This window comes from Budorcas taxicolor, chromosome 20 (assembly GCF_023091745.1).
Source record: "Budorcas taxicolor isolate Tak-1 chromosome 20, Takin1.1, whole genome shotgun sequence".
NCBI classification, from domain to species: domain Eukaryota; kingdom Metazoa; phylum Chordata; class Mammalia; order Artiodactyla; family Bovidae; genus Budorcas; species Budorcas taxicolor.
In genome coordinates, this window is record NC_068929.1 from 69,739,781 (window position 1) to 69,755,297 (window position 15,517).

Below are 15,517 nucleotides of genomic sequence, written 5' to 3' on the forward strand. Positions count from 1 at the left end.
ACAATCAGCTTTTCTTTACTGTTCATCTTCTAGCTTCTCATGAAAACAGAGAGAAAACTAATGAAAGTTTTCAATCATTTACAAAGAGTACCTGTAATTTGCATTATAGTCGGTAAAGAATCTGCTTGCAATGCAGGAGGCCTGGGTTTGATCCCTGGGTTGGGAAGATACCCTGGAGAAGGACATGTCGACCCACTCCAGTATTCTTGCCTGGAAAATCCCACGGACAGAGGAGCCTGGTGGGCCACAGTCCCAGGGGTCACAAGAGTCGGACACGACTTAGCCACTAAACCACCACCACCTGTAGTTCGCATACTCAGGCCAAAAAAAAAAAAAAGTCTTTTCATCGTGGAGTAAAGTTACTCTTTCCAAGTACGGCCCGCTGGGCTTCAGCCTTCTCGACATTTTCTCTTCTAACAAACTTCGGGTAACGGTCAGGTCTGGTTTATCCCGATTTTACCGATGAGAACAAGAGGCTCAGAGGCTAGCGAACTTGCTCAGGGCCAGGGGAGACAGAGCAGGAACCCAGAGGCCCCCACCGCTGGCTTTGCGTGTCCCTCAGCCACGCCTGCACGTCCTGAGGACCAACACGTGCAACGTGCCGCTTACCTGGCGGGTTTAGCGATGCTGGGGCGGGACCGAGCTGACTCCGCCCCGCCCCGCGGTCAAGCCCCGCCCCGGCGGCCCCGCCTAAAGCCCCGCCCCGCGACCAAACCACGCCCCATACCCCCGCCCTGGCGGCCGCGCCCACCACCCAGGCCCCGCCCCATCCGGCCCCCAGAGGAAGCGGAAGTGGTAGCGGGCCCGGACGGAAGCAGGAAGCGGTGGGGCAGGACTACGCCCGCTGCTGTGTGCGGGCTGCGCGGCGATGGCGGAGAAGTTCGATCACCTGGAGGAGCACCTGGAGAAGTTTGTGGAGAACATCCGGCAGCTCGGCATTATCGTCAGCGACTTCCAGCCCAGCAGCCAGGCCGGGCTCAACCAGAAGCTGTGAGTGGCAGGCGGGGCGGTGCCTGCCTGGGGCGGGGTGGGAAGCCAGGTCCGGCCGCGAGCCTCTGCCTGCCCCCCACTCTTGCTCGGAGGACTGTCCCTCCTGGTCCAGGCTGTGCGCAGGGGCGCTCGGCGCTCCCTCCTTCCCGCCTTGACCTGGCTGGGACCTTCCCTTCAGGCCCCATTTGGAGAAGTCAATCAGGGCTAGATAACAGTTTACCGTTTCTGGAGAAATCGCATGACGGTGGGTGCTGGGGGGCTGAGAGGGGCCGCGGAACGCTTATGAAATAGTTTTTCTGGCAACAGCCTTGTGCAGGCCCTGGTGCTAGGCCCCTGGGATGGACCAAAGGCGGAGTCAAATGCTGTGGATAAGGGCTCGCAGCTCTGTGGAGGGTTCAAACATAGCCGTGTTTGCAACCCCACCTTCGTACGCAGTGCTGTGGGACCAGGCCGGTGTTCCAGGAAGGCTCCCAAGCCGAACTGAAATTAAACCAGGCCTGGTGGCTTTCTTCCCTCAGACTCTGAGGATGGACTCTTGAAGGCCAGTCCACTGCGCCTCCTGTCCCCACCACCCCCTCCCTTGTTATCTCAAAGGGTACACAAAATCTCAGAGGCTCCCGCCCTTATTCCTGTTGGTTTCTGACCCCTCAATATTGGTAATTCCTGGTTCAAAAAGAAAATCAAGGGATATGTGAGCATATTGTGTAACTCCAGAGCTTTCCGGGGACTCCTGAGCTAACCAGAGCTGAGAGCTGCGTGTCACCTGTTCCTGTGTGAGGAACAGGCCTCTAGAGCCCTCCTTGGCTCGGTGTGGGTGGTGCCCAGTGTGGTCATCTACACTAACCTCATGTTCTCTTTTATTGCTTCTCCCCCAGGAATTTTATTGTTACTGGCTTACAGGATATTGATAAATGCAGACAGCAGCTTCATGATATCACGGTCCCTTTAGAAGTATTTGAGTAAGTGCTGTACTTGATATTCTGGCTCTTGTTTGGTTTTCCTGTAATGATTTCCTTATCATAGGGCTCTTCTGGTGGCTCAAAGGGTAAAGAATTTGCCTGTGATGAAGGAGACCTGGATTCAGTTCTTGGGTCGGGAACATCCCCTGGAGAAGGGAATGGCAACCCACTCCAGTATTCTTGCCTGGAGAATTCCACAGACAGAGGAGCCTGGTGGGCCCCAGTCCATGGGGTCAGAAAGAGTCGGTCACGACTGAGTAACTAACACTTTTCTTTGACCACCAGTGTTTAAGTGTATGCTGTGTGGCAGGGACGGTCTGGGTGCTGGGCATATGCCAGGGGAAAAAGCAGAGAAAAATACCTGCCTTCATGGAGCTTCAGGGATTCCCTGGTGGCTCAGACGGTAAAGAGTCTGCCTGTAATGCAGGAGACCTGAATTTGATCCCTGAGTCAGGAAGATCCTCTGGAGAAGGAAATGGCAACCCAGTCCAGTGTTCTTGCCTGGAAAATCCCATCTTGGAGGAGCCTGGCCAACTACAGTCCATGGGTCGGCGCAAAGAGTCGGACAAGACTGAGTGACTTGACTTTGACTTTCATGGAGCTTGTGTTCGAATGGAACTAAACAATTTAAAAAAAGAGATCTCAGTATAGTATTGTTGAAAAAGAGTAACAGGTGAATAATGACTCTTGAAATATTTGAAAGACATCATAGGCTCTCAAGATCCTAGCTAGCTGAAAGGTCAGCCCCATGACTTCCTGACTTCTTTTCTTTTTCTTGAGAAGGAGAAAGTCTTAAGTGGCTGTGTTATAAATTTAAAAAAAAAAAAAAAAAAAAAAAAAGGCAGAAACAACCCGAGAAGTATGAATTTGGTGTCTCTCAGACTGCCCTGGCAGTAATAGTTCTAGGAGATGATAATATGTGCTTCATTGGGGAAAAAAAAAAAGTTCTTCAGAGAGGGATGTTTAGGATGGATGTTTAGTGTTTCCTGCGAGAGAGTCAGCTGCACCCGGCTATAGGCTTGGCCTGGAGAGCACCTCTGGGCAATGAACTCTTTTAGGTTTTATTAATCAAGGTTTTAGTGCCCTGATTTCGCAGGTGAAAGAACTGATAGGTAACTGCACTGTCTTGCTAGCTAGTCAGTGTCGGAGCTGAGGCCAAAATTCTGGGCTTGTTAAAATTTTACTCTATTCAATATTGAAGTACAGTTGATCTACAGTGTTTTAATCTCTGCTCTGCAGCAAAGTGCTCTAGTTACTTGTGTGTTTTTCTCAAGTCCTTTTCCGTCATGACTTCTCATGGGCGCTGCGTGGGGTTCCCTGTGCTGAACAGTAGGGTCTTGCTGTGCTGGTAGGATCCCATACAGACTGGTTTGCCTCTGCTGATGGCAAGCTTCCAGTCCCTCCCTTGCCCAGCCTCTTCCCCCGTGGCAACCACAAGGCTGCTTTCTCCGTCCTGAGTCTGTCTCTGTTCGTTTGTGCCGTGTTTTGGATTCCACATGTGAGTGGCAGTGTATTCTGTCTGCTTTGTCTGTCTGACTGCAGTTGGTATCGTGATCTCCAAGTCCATCCATGTTGCTGCAAGTGGGATTGCTTCCTTTCCTTTTTAAAGGCAGCGGAGTGTGTAACTGTCTGTGTATATGCACCGTGTCTTCTTTACCCTGCGCTGTGGTGGCGCTGGTGTTGTCTCCATGTCTGGGCTGCTGTAGACAGTGCTGCTGTGAACACGGGGCTGCATGTATCTTTGTGAAGCTTAGTTTTGTCTGGACATATGCCCAGGAGTGGGATTCCTGGCTTATGTGGCAACTCTGTTTTTAGTTTAAAAATCTTGGACTTGTGTTGTCCTTGACCAGGGCCAGTTCTCTGGGCTAAGCAGCCTTCCTCCCAGAGCTGGCTTGGAACAGCAAGAGAATTCTGGGGCTTTCTGCAGTAAAACTGCAGATGGAAATCACTGGAGTTCCTTGCTCAGTAAAGGGGAACGTTATCATTATACGTCTCCAAGTGTCACAGGTAGAAGTCCTGGTCACAGCGCAGCTCAGCAGCTGTGCTCTCAGAGGAGCACAGGCTGCGCTTTTCACGGACTCAGCTCTGTCCTGTCCTGCGGGCCGAGGGGCGTGGTGCCCGGGGGCGTGCGTTACAGCTCTAGACTCTGGGGGGTGAGGCGCGGGAAGGTGGAGCCCGATTCCCCTTCCCGGAAGAGCCCTCATCAGAGCCGTGCTGGCCCTGAGTGTGTGGGATGAATAGACTGACGGATGCCGAGGACCACTCCCGGCTTCTGAAGTGGAGCAAAGGAGAGAGAGACCCCTGAAGGGGTGGCAATGGCGAGGCTCTGCCATTGCAGCTGCAGCCACAGCTGGCCGCAGGGCCGGCTGAGACCCCCGTGGGGCTGAGATGAGGTGGCCTCCGGGCGCCCAGCAGCAGCAGTGTGTACTTGCGGTCGCTCTGTGCCGGTGGAGGAGGGTGTCCGCAGGGACTGCGCCTGTGGCAGAGGTGACAGTGTGAAGCTCGGCCCTCCCGTGGGGAACTCAGGAGTTGGCAGACGTGGGATTCAACCCTGGGTCTCCAAAGAAGTGTCTGATCTAGGTGACGTCATTATCAAAAGGGTGGTTTATTTTGGACACTTGGGCCAGTCAGGTTTCTCCCCCCAGAAATGGATGGATTTTGCTTAGAATTAATCATAATTTTGGCTTTTTTCATTCCATCATTTCAAGTACATCCCAGTAACATGGGATTTCTAGAACTTTTGATTTATTAATATTTTGCTGTGTCGTAATTAAAGGTCAGTTTTTATGCCATCAGTAATAACTTAATGTCTTTAATCTGAAGTAATAATTTTTTTTTTTAACTGAAGCATAAAAATGGGACTTGATTGTCATGGTTTTGTTTCTTTGTTAATAATTCTGTTTAGCTGAGTGACGTGCAGGTCTTCAGGCAGACCTGTGGCCTTACCTGGGTAACATGTGGATGTTCATCTAGGCGTGTGCTCAATGAAGTCTTTGGGTGATGAAGACAGTTTGGGGACAAGTTGAAATTGTTAAGAAATAATTGGAGAGAATCTGTCTTCGTCCAAATCAAGTTACTTAGGAAAAGATCAGTAGACATGTATACACTGCTGTATTTAAAATGGAAAACCAGCAAGGATTTACTGTCTAGCACAGGGAACTCTGACAGTGTTATGTGGCAGCCTGTCTGGGAGGGGAATTTGGGGAGAATGGATACACGTATATGTATGGCTGAGTCCCTTTGCTCTCTGTCTGGAAACTACCAACATTGTTAATTGGCTACGTGGTGGTTTATTAAATAAGTGGTGGTTTATTAAATAATTGGTGGTGGTTTATTAAATAAGTGGTGGTTTATTAAATAATTGGTATAATAAATAATAATATTTATTAAATAAGTCGGGTCCAACTCTTGTGATCCCGTAGACCGTAGCCCGCCAGGCTTCTCTGTGCCTGGGGATTCTCCAGGCAAGAATACTGGAGTGGGTTGGCATTCCCTTCTCCAGGGGATCTTCCCATCCCAGGGATCAAACCCAGGTCTCCTGCATTCCAGGCAAATTCTTTACCATCTGAGCCACCAGGGAAGCTCATACCCCATACTGCTAATACCCCATACTGCTCATACCCCACTGGCTATATCCCAGTACAAAATAAAAAGTTAAAAAAGAAAGTAGTATATCAGCCCCGTCTCTCCCCAGTCTGTGAACTGATCTCAGGACGGGCAGGGCCAGCTCTTCTGCTCGGGGCTCTCCCCTCCCGCGTCCCCTCCAGGACGGGGTGCACCCGGAGCGCGACTGCTTCTCGGCAGGCTTCCTGTGTTGCCCAGGCCCGAGGCTCTGGCTCACACTTGGTTCTCTGTTGTTAATAGCTGCCTGACCTTACAGGCTGTCATGAGGATGGAAAGGTGGTGAAACCTTTTGAAAAACACAAATGTTGAAAAATGTGTGAACTGGTGTGGCCGTGGAGCTTCGCTTGGGTTATAAGTGATCATCACTTGACTTCACGAGTTATTCATACGATTAGAAGTAACATGAGCGCGAGTGACCCCTACCTGTGTAGCAAAGGAACCCTGACTCGGCCGGTTCCTGGACACAGTTCCCTCTAAACAGGGCCGTGTGAGTCTGCTGTTGTCTTTTCCCCCGTAAGGAAGCTGTGAGAGGAGTTGTCAGCCGTGAGGATGTTAATGGCGATGTTTCCTGTTTCCAGATACATAGATCAAGGGCGAAACCCCCAGCTCTATACCAAAGAGTGCCTGGAGAGGGCTCTGGCCAAGAATGAGCAAGTTAAAGGCAAGATCGACACAATGAAGGTAAGGTCCTTCTGAATGGGAAGTGATGTGGGACATCAGGAAGTGCTCACAGAGCGAATTCGGCTGATAGACTTTGAGGCATCAGCTGTTTGGCCGCATCACGCGGTTGGTGACTTCTGAGTCGTGTAACAGGTTGCTGCTCAGTTGTTCAGTTGCTAAGTCAGGTCTGACTGTTTGTGATCCCATGGACCGCAGCATGCCAGGCTTGCCTGTCCATCGAGTCGGTGATGCCATCCAACCATCTCATCCTCTGCTGCTTTCTTCTTTTGCCCTTAATCTTTCCCAGCACTGGGGTCTTTTCAGTGACTTGGCTCTTCACGTCAGGTGCAAAGGATTGGAGTTTCAGCTTCAGCATCAGTCCTTCCAATGAATACTCAGGGCTGATTTCCTTTAAGACTGACTGGTTGGATCTCCTTGCAGTCCAAGGGACTCTCAAGAGTCTTCCCAATACCACAGTTCAAAAGCATCAGTTCTCCAGTGGTCAGCTTTCTTCATGGTCCAACTTTCACATCTGTACATGACTGCCAGAGAAACCATAGCTTTGACTATATACAGACCTTTGTAGGCAAAGTGATGTCTCTGCTCTTTGATTTGCCGTCTAGGTTTGTCAGAGCCTTCCTTTCAAGGAAATAGTACCTTGGAGATGTGTCATAGCATAAAAAAATGAAACGATGTGGCAGTCTTTTAGGAAAGTCCCAGGTAATTTTTGTAGTGTTAGCTGTCATTGACTTAACTGCTGTTTTCATTTATAAGGTTTTAGTGTCTCCAGGCTGCACGGGGTGCGTCCGTCAGTCAGGCCCACCCCTGCCGCTGCAGGTCGTGGGGCTGGAGGCTTCTGTACCTTCCTGCTCTCCTCCTTGGGGATCCTCGCCAGCGGCCAGCTCATGGCCCCTGTACCCGATTCCCTGCTCTCCACCGAGGCCCTGCTCTGTCCTTGTCTCCTGCTGTTGATGAAGTCCAGGAAGCCCTGCATCTTGAGCATGACGCCTGGAATTGTTTCCTTACACTGACTGGCTCGTGATTCAGATTGTGGGGCGGGTGTTGCCGCCCCTTCCTGTTGGCCTCCGACAGGGAACCCCCCTGCCTCCACCCCGGTCTTTATTCTGGAGTCCTGGCTGACCTCGAGCCCCTCCTCCCAGGCCACTCCCCTGCCGTCTCCTCTGCTGGGAGCCCCGCCCGTCCTTTGTGCCCTGCCCACCCTCCGGGGTCCGCATCTCTCCCCCTTCAAGAGGTCTCGTGGGCCAGCCTTCTCTCCATCCCTGCCCCATGTCCCCCGTGGCCCGAGCCCCAGGGGACCAGGAGCACGAGGTGTGTGTTGCCGCTGCCCCCGGGTGCAGCGTGCTACATGGTGTCTGGCGTGCTGCGGGACGGCTGCGTGGGGACCGTGATGACGGCTGTCCTGTGCTCAGGGCAAGGGCCCTGTCCCAGGCGTGGCTGTGCTGTGTTGGCTCGTGTGGCGCCCACGACCTGCCTTCTGCTTTGTTAGCTGGAGCCCCAGCTGCTCTTGAACTGGGCATCATCCCCGTGAGCTGGGATGTTTTGGACTGTGTGGCTGAGCTGTGTCGTCCAGCAGGGGCTACCACCTCAGAAACAGGGTCGCGGCCCCTGGGGGGTGCGCTCCCGGGTCCCTGCGCTCCCGTCTTCCCCGCCGTCGGGAAGGTCACCCGCCCGCCCACCAGCAGGGACGCTAGCGACTCTCTGTGAGGTTTGCATTCCTTTCTCTGCCTCTTGGTGTCATTTCCTGTCACCGTGAATGCCTCATGGGACAGCTCGTGTGCCCAGTGGGCCGCGTGCTGAAGCCTGCTCGAGCTCTGTCTTCGACGGTTCCTGGAGTGTTGGTATGCAGCCTCCTGTGAGGATGTCTTCCTGTCTTCACCTAAGTGCGGTATCTTTGTATATCCCTGCGGTATGGCTTTACTGTACAGCTCGTTGTTAGGCTTTGAGATGCTGGCCGGTATTAGCTGCATCTGAGGTCAGATTAAGACAAATAACGCTGATAGCAAGGCTCAAGGAGCCCCAGCATTTGGGGAAGACCGGTTTCCGGGTACTCCAAAAGCCTCCCTTGGGCTGTGTGCATACAGTGACTTTGATGTGGTTTGAGTTAATAATCGCTCAGTTAAATATTCCATGAAGATTCCTGTGCTGTGTGCCGTGTGCAGAAACCCTCTCTGCCCGTGTGGCTGGCTCTTTGTCGTCGGAGGCAGGAGGGAAGAAACGGCATTTGAGTGAAGCTTATCTTCCAGGCAGCTCTGCTGTACCCACCGCGGTCTCGGGCAGTCACCCGCTGCTGTGGGCCCGGGGTCGCCTCCGGGGCTGAGCACACAGCACTGCGAGGGCACGGTCTCTCCTGAGCTCGAGGCTCGCAGGCGTCTGCTTTACCTTGGGTGGTGGGTCCCCAGCAAAAGCATGCTGACCGTGTATGTTTTTTCTCCTTAGAAATTTAAAAGCCTGTTGATTCAAGAACTTTCTAAAGTATTTCCAGAAGACATGGCTAAGTACCGAAGCATCCGAGGGGAGGATCACCCTCCCTCCTAACTGCACCCGCCCTGTCTGAAGACCCTCCTCGTCCTGCAGAGTTGTCATGGCCCTCAGGCCGCTGTGACTGAGCGCGTCGTCCGTCCCCTTGTCCCCGTCGCGGGCCCCTGGGGACGGGGCCTGCAGGCGTGCGGGCAGTGCCTCCAGCCTGCCCTCCCCGGCGCTCCGTGTGGTCCTCACCCCTCAGACGGTTGGTGATCACACAGCTTTGAGCGCGAGGCATCTGCGTCTCCACGGCCAAGCAGCCTTGGAAATAATGTCACAGGTAAACCAAACGTTTTTAAAACCCGCGCTGACAGTTTTCTTTTAATGTACTCTTTCTGTTCCTTTTTTTTTTAATGTCAAAACTGAAAAAAAAAATGGGAAAATTGGTTTAATATGAGAAGTACTTTAAGTTGGTTTTAAGTACTTTAAATTGTATATTTTTGAGTACGGTGCATAAAGAATGCATTCAGTGGAACTGTGTTTCCAAGCACTTCAGTTTGTCTAACGTAATAAAGTCTTTAAATACTTACTTGCTCCGTGGAAGGGTTTCTGTAACATTTTTATAATTTAGTACTGTGTGTCTTGTAAACCATGATCACTTCGCTCGTGTGAGGAATATTGGTAAAATGTGTCCTGCGGGCATTGGAACAGGAGAAGCGAAAGCAGAAGGCAGAGCTCGACGCCCCGCAGCCTGTCTCACGGGGGGCCTCGCGGCTGTAGTGACCACAGTGCAGGAGCGTTCCTCCCCTGCCTCCCTGGGGTCCCGTGTGTCAGCCTGGGGGGCCGCATGGGGTTACGGTGCCCTCTGACCCCGCAGGGCCCCGCGGGAGGCGGTGTGGCTGCTAAACTCGGGTGATGCTGTTGCTGCATCCGTGGGCTGACTCAGAGCCGCCGGCCCAGGGCAGTGGTTCTCAAGGGTCTCACAGACCACCCGCCTCAGAATGTCCTGGATTTGTTTATTGGGGAGGTGGACCTGTTGGGTTAGGGGCCCTGGGCTTGGGCCTCCGGGACTGCCTTGTTGGTTTCCTGCCCCAAGAGACTCCGGACCCCCCAGGATTGAGACCCACAGCTGGAGATTTCAGTCTCATCGGGGGGTGGGTGTGGACAGGGGCTCCCCACCCAGTGACTCTGGACCCCCGGGATCGAGACCCACAGCTGGGGACTTCAGTCTCATGGGGGGGTGGGCATGGACAGGGGCACTCGCCCCAGTGACTCCGGACCCCCCAGGATTGAGACCCACAGCTGGGGACTTCAGTCTCATGGCGGGGTGGGTATGGACAGGGGCTCCCCACCCAGTGACTCCGGACCCCTGGGATCGAGACGCACAGCTGGGGACTTCAGTCTCATGGGGGGGCAGAGGGCGTGGACAGGGGCACCCGCCCCCAGTGACTCAAGACCCCCGGGATCGAGACCCTTCAGTCTCACGGAGGGGTGGGCATGGACAGGGGTACCTGCCCCAGTGACTCAAGACCCCCGGGATCGAGACCCTTCAGTCTCACGGAGGGGTGGGCATGGACAGGGGTACCTGCCCCAGTGACTCCAGACCCCTGGGGTTGAGACCCTTCAGTCTCACGGGGGGGTGGGCGTGGACAGGGGCCCCCGCCCCAGTGACTCCAGACCCCCGTGATCGAGACCCTTCAGTCTCATGGGGGGTGGGTGTGGACAGGGGCACCCGCCCCAGTGATTCCAGACCCCGGGATCGAGACCCTTCAGCCTCACGGGGTCTGGGCCTGGTGTGGGCTGTAGTGTCAGGTGAGGCTGCGGTGTGGCCGAGTGAAGGGGGTCAGAGTCCAGCTTTTGGCTCTCAGCTGCCCCTTCCTCTGGCATGGGGGCTCCCGTTTGCCCTTGCTCCCCAAGGGGTCTTGTGTTGGCGAGGAGTCGGGGGCCAGGCCCCTAAGGAAGTTGCTACCTCCTCGTCAGTGGTTCGTCCTCTCCTGAACGTCAGTGAGAAAGGCTTCCCTTCCTGACCCGATTTCTGCTGGATGAAAACTGCCCATCCGGTAGGCCTGGGCCCTGGGCGCTCCTGCACTGGCCCTGGCGTCTCCGCCACCCTGTCAGCTGCCTGCGGGCATCAGGAGGCCCAGCTCCCACGAGCCCATGGTCAGCACAGCCCCTTAGCTGCAGGAGGTGGTCCCCTCTCACAGCCCGGAGCGGCATGGGTCCCGCAGCCCAGGCTTATGGCAGGCGTGTAGAGAGTGCGTGTGGTGTGCAGCCCGCCTGTCCAGCACGGGTTCTGACCCACACAGTTCCGCTGACCTGGGAGACGGCTTTCTTCTGCACGTGGCACAGTGACCCAACCGCAGCAGACCTTCCCTGTCCTTTGGAAGCATCGCACGATCTGGGTGTGGGCTTCCTGAACCCCTAGCCTTGGAAGGGGTGTTTGCACCGCTCTGCCTGGCTGCCCAGCAGGTCCACAGGCATCCTTGATTCCCATCTGGGTGCTGGAATTCACAGGACATAGCTGGCATAGGGGACTGTGGTGCCTGCCCTGGGCCCGAGGATCAGGCAGCCTTTGGCCATTTACTGTGGATCCTTGAGAAGATGAATGGAGATGTTCATCGAGCCGTCAGTGACGGTGCAGAGCCCCAGGGTGGGGTCTGCTGACCCCGGCCCAGCAGGGCAGGGCTCGCGTAGCAGGAGTTCCTCTGGAATGGTCTCCCGTCTCCTTTGGAATACAAGTTTGGGCGCATGGTCAGCCTTGGGACTTGCTAGCGTGTTTCATGGGTTATCTCCATTTTGCACCATGCCTGCCTGGTATTGGCATTCTCTGCACGTGCCCACCAGGTCAAGTCCTGTTCAGGATGACCAAGCAATGCAGGCTCGGAACGGATACCAGGGTCAGCAGGCAGCCTTCCTGCAAACTCAGTGTGAAGGTGGTGTGTGGAGCGTAGCTGCCCACGCCCTTTAGATTTCCCTGGCAGCTCCAGGACGACATCCCGGACTCAGGATGTGCACCCTTACCTCTCGGCCCCACCCCCACCCCCACCCCCGCTTCCCCCTGGGTTCCAGGACCCCTCCTCTTGTTTCAGTTAGAAAGTTAGAACACTGATGACTCACATCGTCCTGGTGGCAACCATCCTGATGGGCTGCCTCTTCCGGTCACCCTTACTCTTCCTTGATACCTAGTCAGTTGCAAATTCCTCCTTTGATTTTTAAATCTCCCCTCTGCCCACTTCGCCTACACACTAATCAAGGAACCAACCAGCCTGAAAGCCCACTGGTTTTCAACTGTTATGGCACCAAGATGTGGACCTGAGGCCTGAGCTTTAAATCAATGACCTGCATAGATTATTTTAACGATTGATCACCTCAGCAACCTCTGCTGTTAAGAAAGTGAAAGAAACCAATATGAAGCCCTGACTTTATGCAGAAGAAGGATGGATGCCCTTCTTGTGTTTGGGTAGATAATCAGTTGTGTTCATTGTGGAAAACTCAGAAAAATACAGCTAAGAAAGTCACCCAGTTTTGGTGTCCTGATTGTTAATGTTGTGCTTTTTATCCATCTGGACATTTTTCCTACAAACACACGCACAAGTGAATAGCTAGATGTGGAATTATTCCTGTACACATGGGTTAGTGACTTGGTTTTTTCTTAAACAGCATACCATGGACATCTAGGCCAGTCAGTAAACTCCTGCCTAATGATTCTGCGTGCTGGAATGCGTCATGTCGGTACTTGTGTGTCAGACCCGGGTTAAGCACACTGCGTTTGTTAACTAAGTCTCCAAGGAAGCCCGTGGGGTAGTTTACAGACAAGGAAGCTGAGGAGCAGAGGCAACCTGCTCAGGTCACCCAGCTCACAGGCAGGGGAGCAAGGCCTGCACCTAATTTCCAGAAGCTGGAAATCGAGGTGGGCAGGGTCACGGGCTCCAGGGCCTCCCGGGGAGGGTCCTTCCTGCCTCTTCCGGGTTTCGGATGCTCCGGGTCACATCAGTCCAGTCTCTGCCTCTGTCTTCGCGTGACCGTCTTTTCTGTGTGTGTCTCTCTCCTTTTTAAAAAATCTTTTGAACTTGTTATAATATTCCTCCTGCTTTATGTTTTGGTTTTTTGGCTGCAAGGCATGTGGGATCTTAGTTCCCCAACCAGGGATCAAACCTGCACCCTCTGCATGAAAAGGTGAAGTCTTAACCTCTGGGTCACCAGGGAAGTCCCTCTGTGTCTCTTATAATGACGTTTGTCATTGGAAAATCCAGGGTGGTCTCATCTCAGGAATCTTACCTACATCGGCAAAGGCTCTTTCTAAATTGCGTTTGCAGAGTCTGAGGGACAGAGCTGTGCAGGCCGGCCGCCGTCTTCCACCCGCCACTCACTGGTAAGCCACATCTGCCGCTCAAGGCCCTGGCTGTGCTGACTCAGGAGCTGCCGTGTTCTTTCTCCCACCCAGATCCACCCAGAGCCCCGCCGCACGCCCCGACCCTGGGAAATGTCCACGTCCCTCTTCCCAGCAGAGGCTGGTCAGGAGCGCAGAGTCTAAGATCTGGGGCTGGCGAGACTGCTAAAATACGATGTGTCCATGGAGAGACAGGAGCAGCATCTCCACCCTGGTCCTGTAAAAGCCTTTTCTGCTTTTTGAAAGGAGAAAGTTAAATGTTATAAAAAGAAAACAGTAGTCACAGGCCTTTTTGGCTTGGCGATAAGGAAGAAATACTGTGGCTGACAGTGGAAGTTACCAAGCAAAGAGAGGAGGATCCCTGCAATGGTCACACACACACACACACACACACACACACACATACACATACAAAAAACACACATACACAGACACACAAACACATAGACACACAGACACACATGCATACACACACACACAGCTGACAGTGCCTTTGTGCATGGCAAGCAGGCTGCAGGAGCTGCGGGGGGTGGGGGGGTGGGGAGGGGAGGGCAGGTTCCTGAAGGGTCTCCACGTCTCTGGCTGCGGCCGCGCTGGAAGACGCTCCCATTGGGCTCTGAGAGGAAAGGTGACGGGTCAGCTCCACACATCCTTGTGTGACGGGCCTGGCCCGGGGGAGTGCGGGTTGCCTGCAGCTTCTGAGCAGGTGGGTGAGGCTTCTCCCCAGAGCTTGTCACACACAAGCTCTGCTAGTCATCCCTAGGAGCACTGGTTCAAAAACCACGCATTTAAAACGAACTGTGTTTTTTGGGGGGACAGGTGGCTAAGTGTGCTATGAACAGGGTTCCCTGGTGGCTCAGAGGGTGAAGAATCCGCCTGCCATGCCGGGGACGCAGGTTCGATCCCTGGGTCAGGAAGATCCCCTGGAGAAGGAAATGGCAGCCCACTCCAGCCTTCTTGCTAGGAATTCCCATGGACAGAGGAGCCTGGTGGGCTACAGTCCACGTGGCGTCAAAGAGTGACCAAACAGCAGCAACGAAGTGCTATGAGCGCCAGGGAAGGCCATGCACACGCCCACTTAAATCTGAAAACAATCTGGCCACGTGGGGCTAGATTAGAGTCAAGGGTTGCCTTCAGCTGCAGTGTCTGCCTCACCCGGGGCCCCGTGGTTCACCCCTGTGTCCGCTCCAGCCACATGGCGCCCTCCCTCACGGTGACGGAGGGACCCCTCGGCCGTGTGAGCTGGTCAGGTCCGGAGAGACGGAGGGTTTCCCCCGGAACCAGCCGCACGTGGCCACCTGGTCTCAGCTGTCCAGTCTCCAGGGCTGTGAAGACCATACGTCTGCGGTACCTGGTCAAGGCTGCTGGGAACAGACCAAGGCACGTGGTTCCTCTGCACAGTGCTCAGGGCATTTTAGGCACTCAATCAGTTGTGATCCGACAATAAAGAGTTGCTTGCTTCTATTACTTCTCTCTTAATTTTGCTGAGTCTGACTGTCTTGGCTCCCAGAGCGACTGTCGAGTTTTTTCTTTGCCTCCTAACAGTCCATCCACCAGGATGCTCAGCACTGGGTGGGGGGCGTGGGCGTGGGGTGGGGGAGAGGTGATGAGGAGGAGGCTGGTGATATGCAGACAGTTCCCTGCTTAGACAGGCTTGGAGGTGCCCGTGCCCAGCCGTTTGCTACTTCCTTTTTTTTAAACTTCTTCCAAGACAGGAAGTCCAAGGCGGGAGGCAGACAGATTGGACTGGCCTTGAAGTGGGTGCAGGCGGCTCCCACGAGTGGTCTTCCAGCCGTTTTTATGGCGGAGACAGCAGGATAACGAGGCAGAAGCGGGGGCAGGCTCGCTCGGCAGCTGAGCACGCACAGACTGAGAAAGCAAGGCCTTCGCTGGTGGAATATACAGCCAGCCCTGGCCGTATTTATAGCAGCGCCTGGTTCAGAAGGAGAAATCCGCGGAGCCTCGGATCCGTGGGGCCGCCCCGCCCCCTTCCCCCGCGGCGGCTGGGGCTCCACGGGCGCTCAGGCTCCTCGCAGGCGCGGCTTTGCTTCTCTTTGCTTTCTCTCCCATCCCAGCCCCTGTTCCGCTCCGCAGCTTGCCCAGTTCCACAGACCAGTTTGCCTCCGCTCCGAGGACTGGCTCCTTGGGCTTCCCTAGTTGCCCAGCGATTAAGATGCTCAAGTGTGAGATAAGCAGGACTGTTAGAATCTCTTTCAGGGGGAGCTTTCCCATCTTTTCTTTCTTTTATTTTTTTGTGTGGAATGTTAGTTCCCCTTGGGCTGGAATGTTTCACAGTGACCCAGAAGCATTTATTTTTTCCCACGATCTTTGTTATTTCGAAGGCTTTTAGGAGTGATTAAATCTTATATAACATCAGCAATACTTACATACCTATCTCACTTGATGATTTAAA

At 54.0% G+C, this 15,517-nt stretch overlaps 1 protein-coding gene across 1 annotated transcript; it reads left to right on the top strand.

The window, feature by feature from the left end:
* The first annotated feature begins 819 nt into the window (after window positions 1-819).
* Window positions 820-9,296, top strand: MED10 (mediator complex subunit 10). The gene is made up of 4 exons (XM_052659238.1): window positions 820-990; window positions 1,866-1,949; window positions 6,152-6,254; window positions 8,691-9,296. The coding sequence occupies exons 1-4, from the start codon at window positions 869-871 to the stop codon at window positions 8,787-8,789; spliced, it is 408 nt and encodes a 135-aa protein (XP_052515198.1). The 5' UTR covers window positions 820-868; the 3' UTR covers window positions 8,790-9,296.
* Window positions 9,297-15,517: the final 6,221 nt, after the last annotated feature.

Coding starts and splice junctions, on each gene's coding strand:
- MED10 (XM_052659238.1), top strand. CDS start 869: ATGGCGGAGAAGTTCGATCACCTGGAGGAGCACCTGGAGAAGTTTGTG. Junction 1,950..6,151: donor GTCCCTTTAGAAGTATTTGA/GTAAGTGCTGTA, acceptor TCCTGTTTCCAG/ATACATAGATCAAGGGCGAA. Junction 6,255..8,690: donor GCAAGATCGACACAATGAAG/GTAAGGTCCTTC, acceptor TTTTCTCCTTAG/AAATTTAAAAGCCTGTTGAT.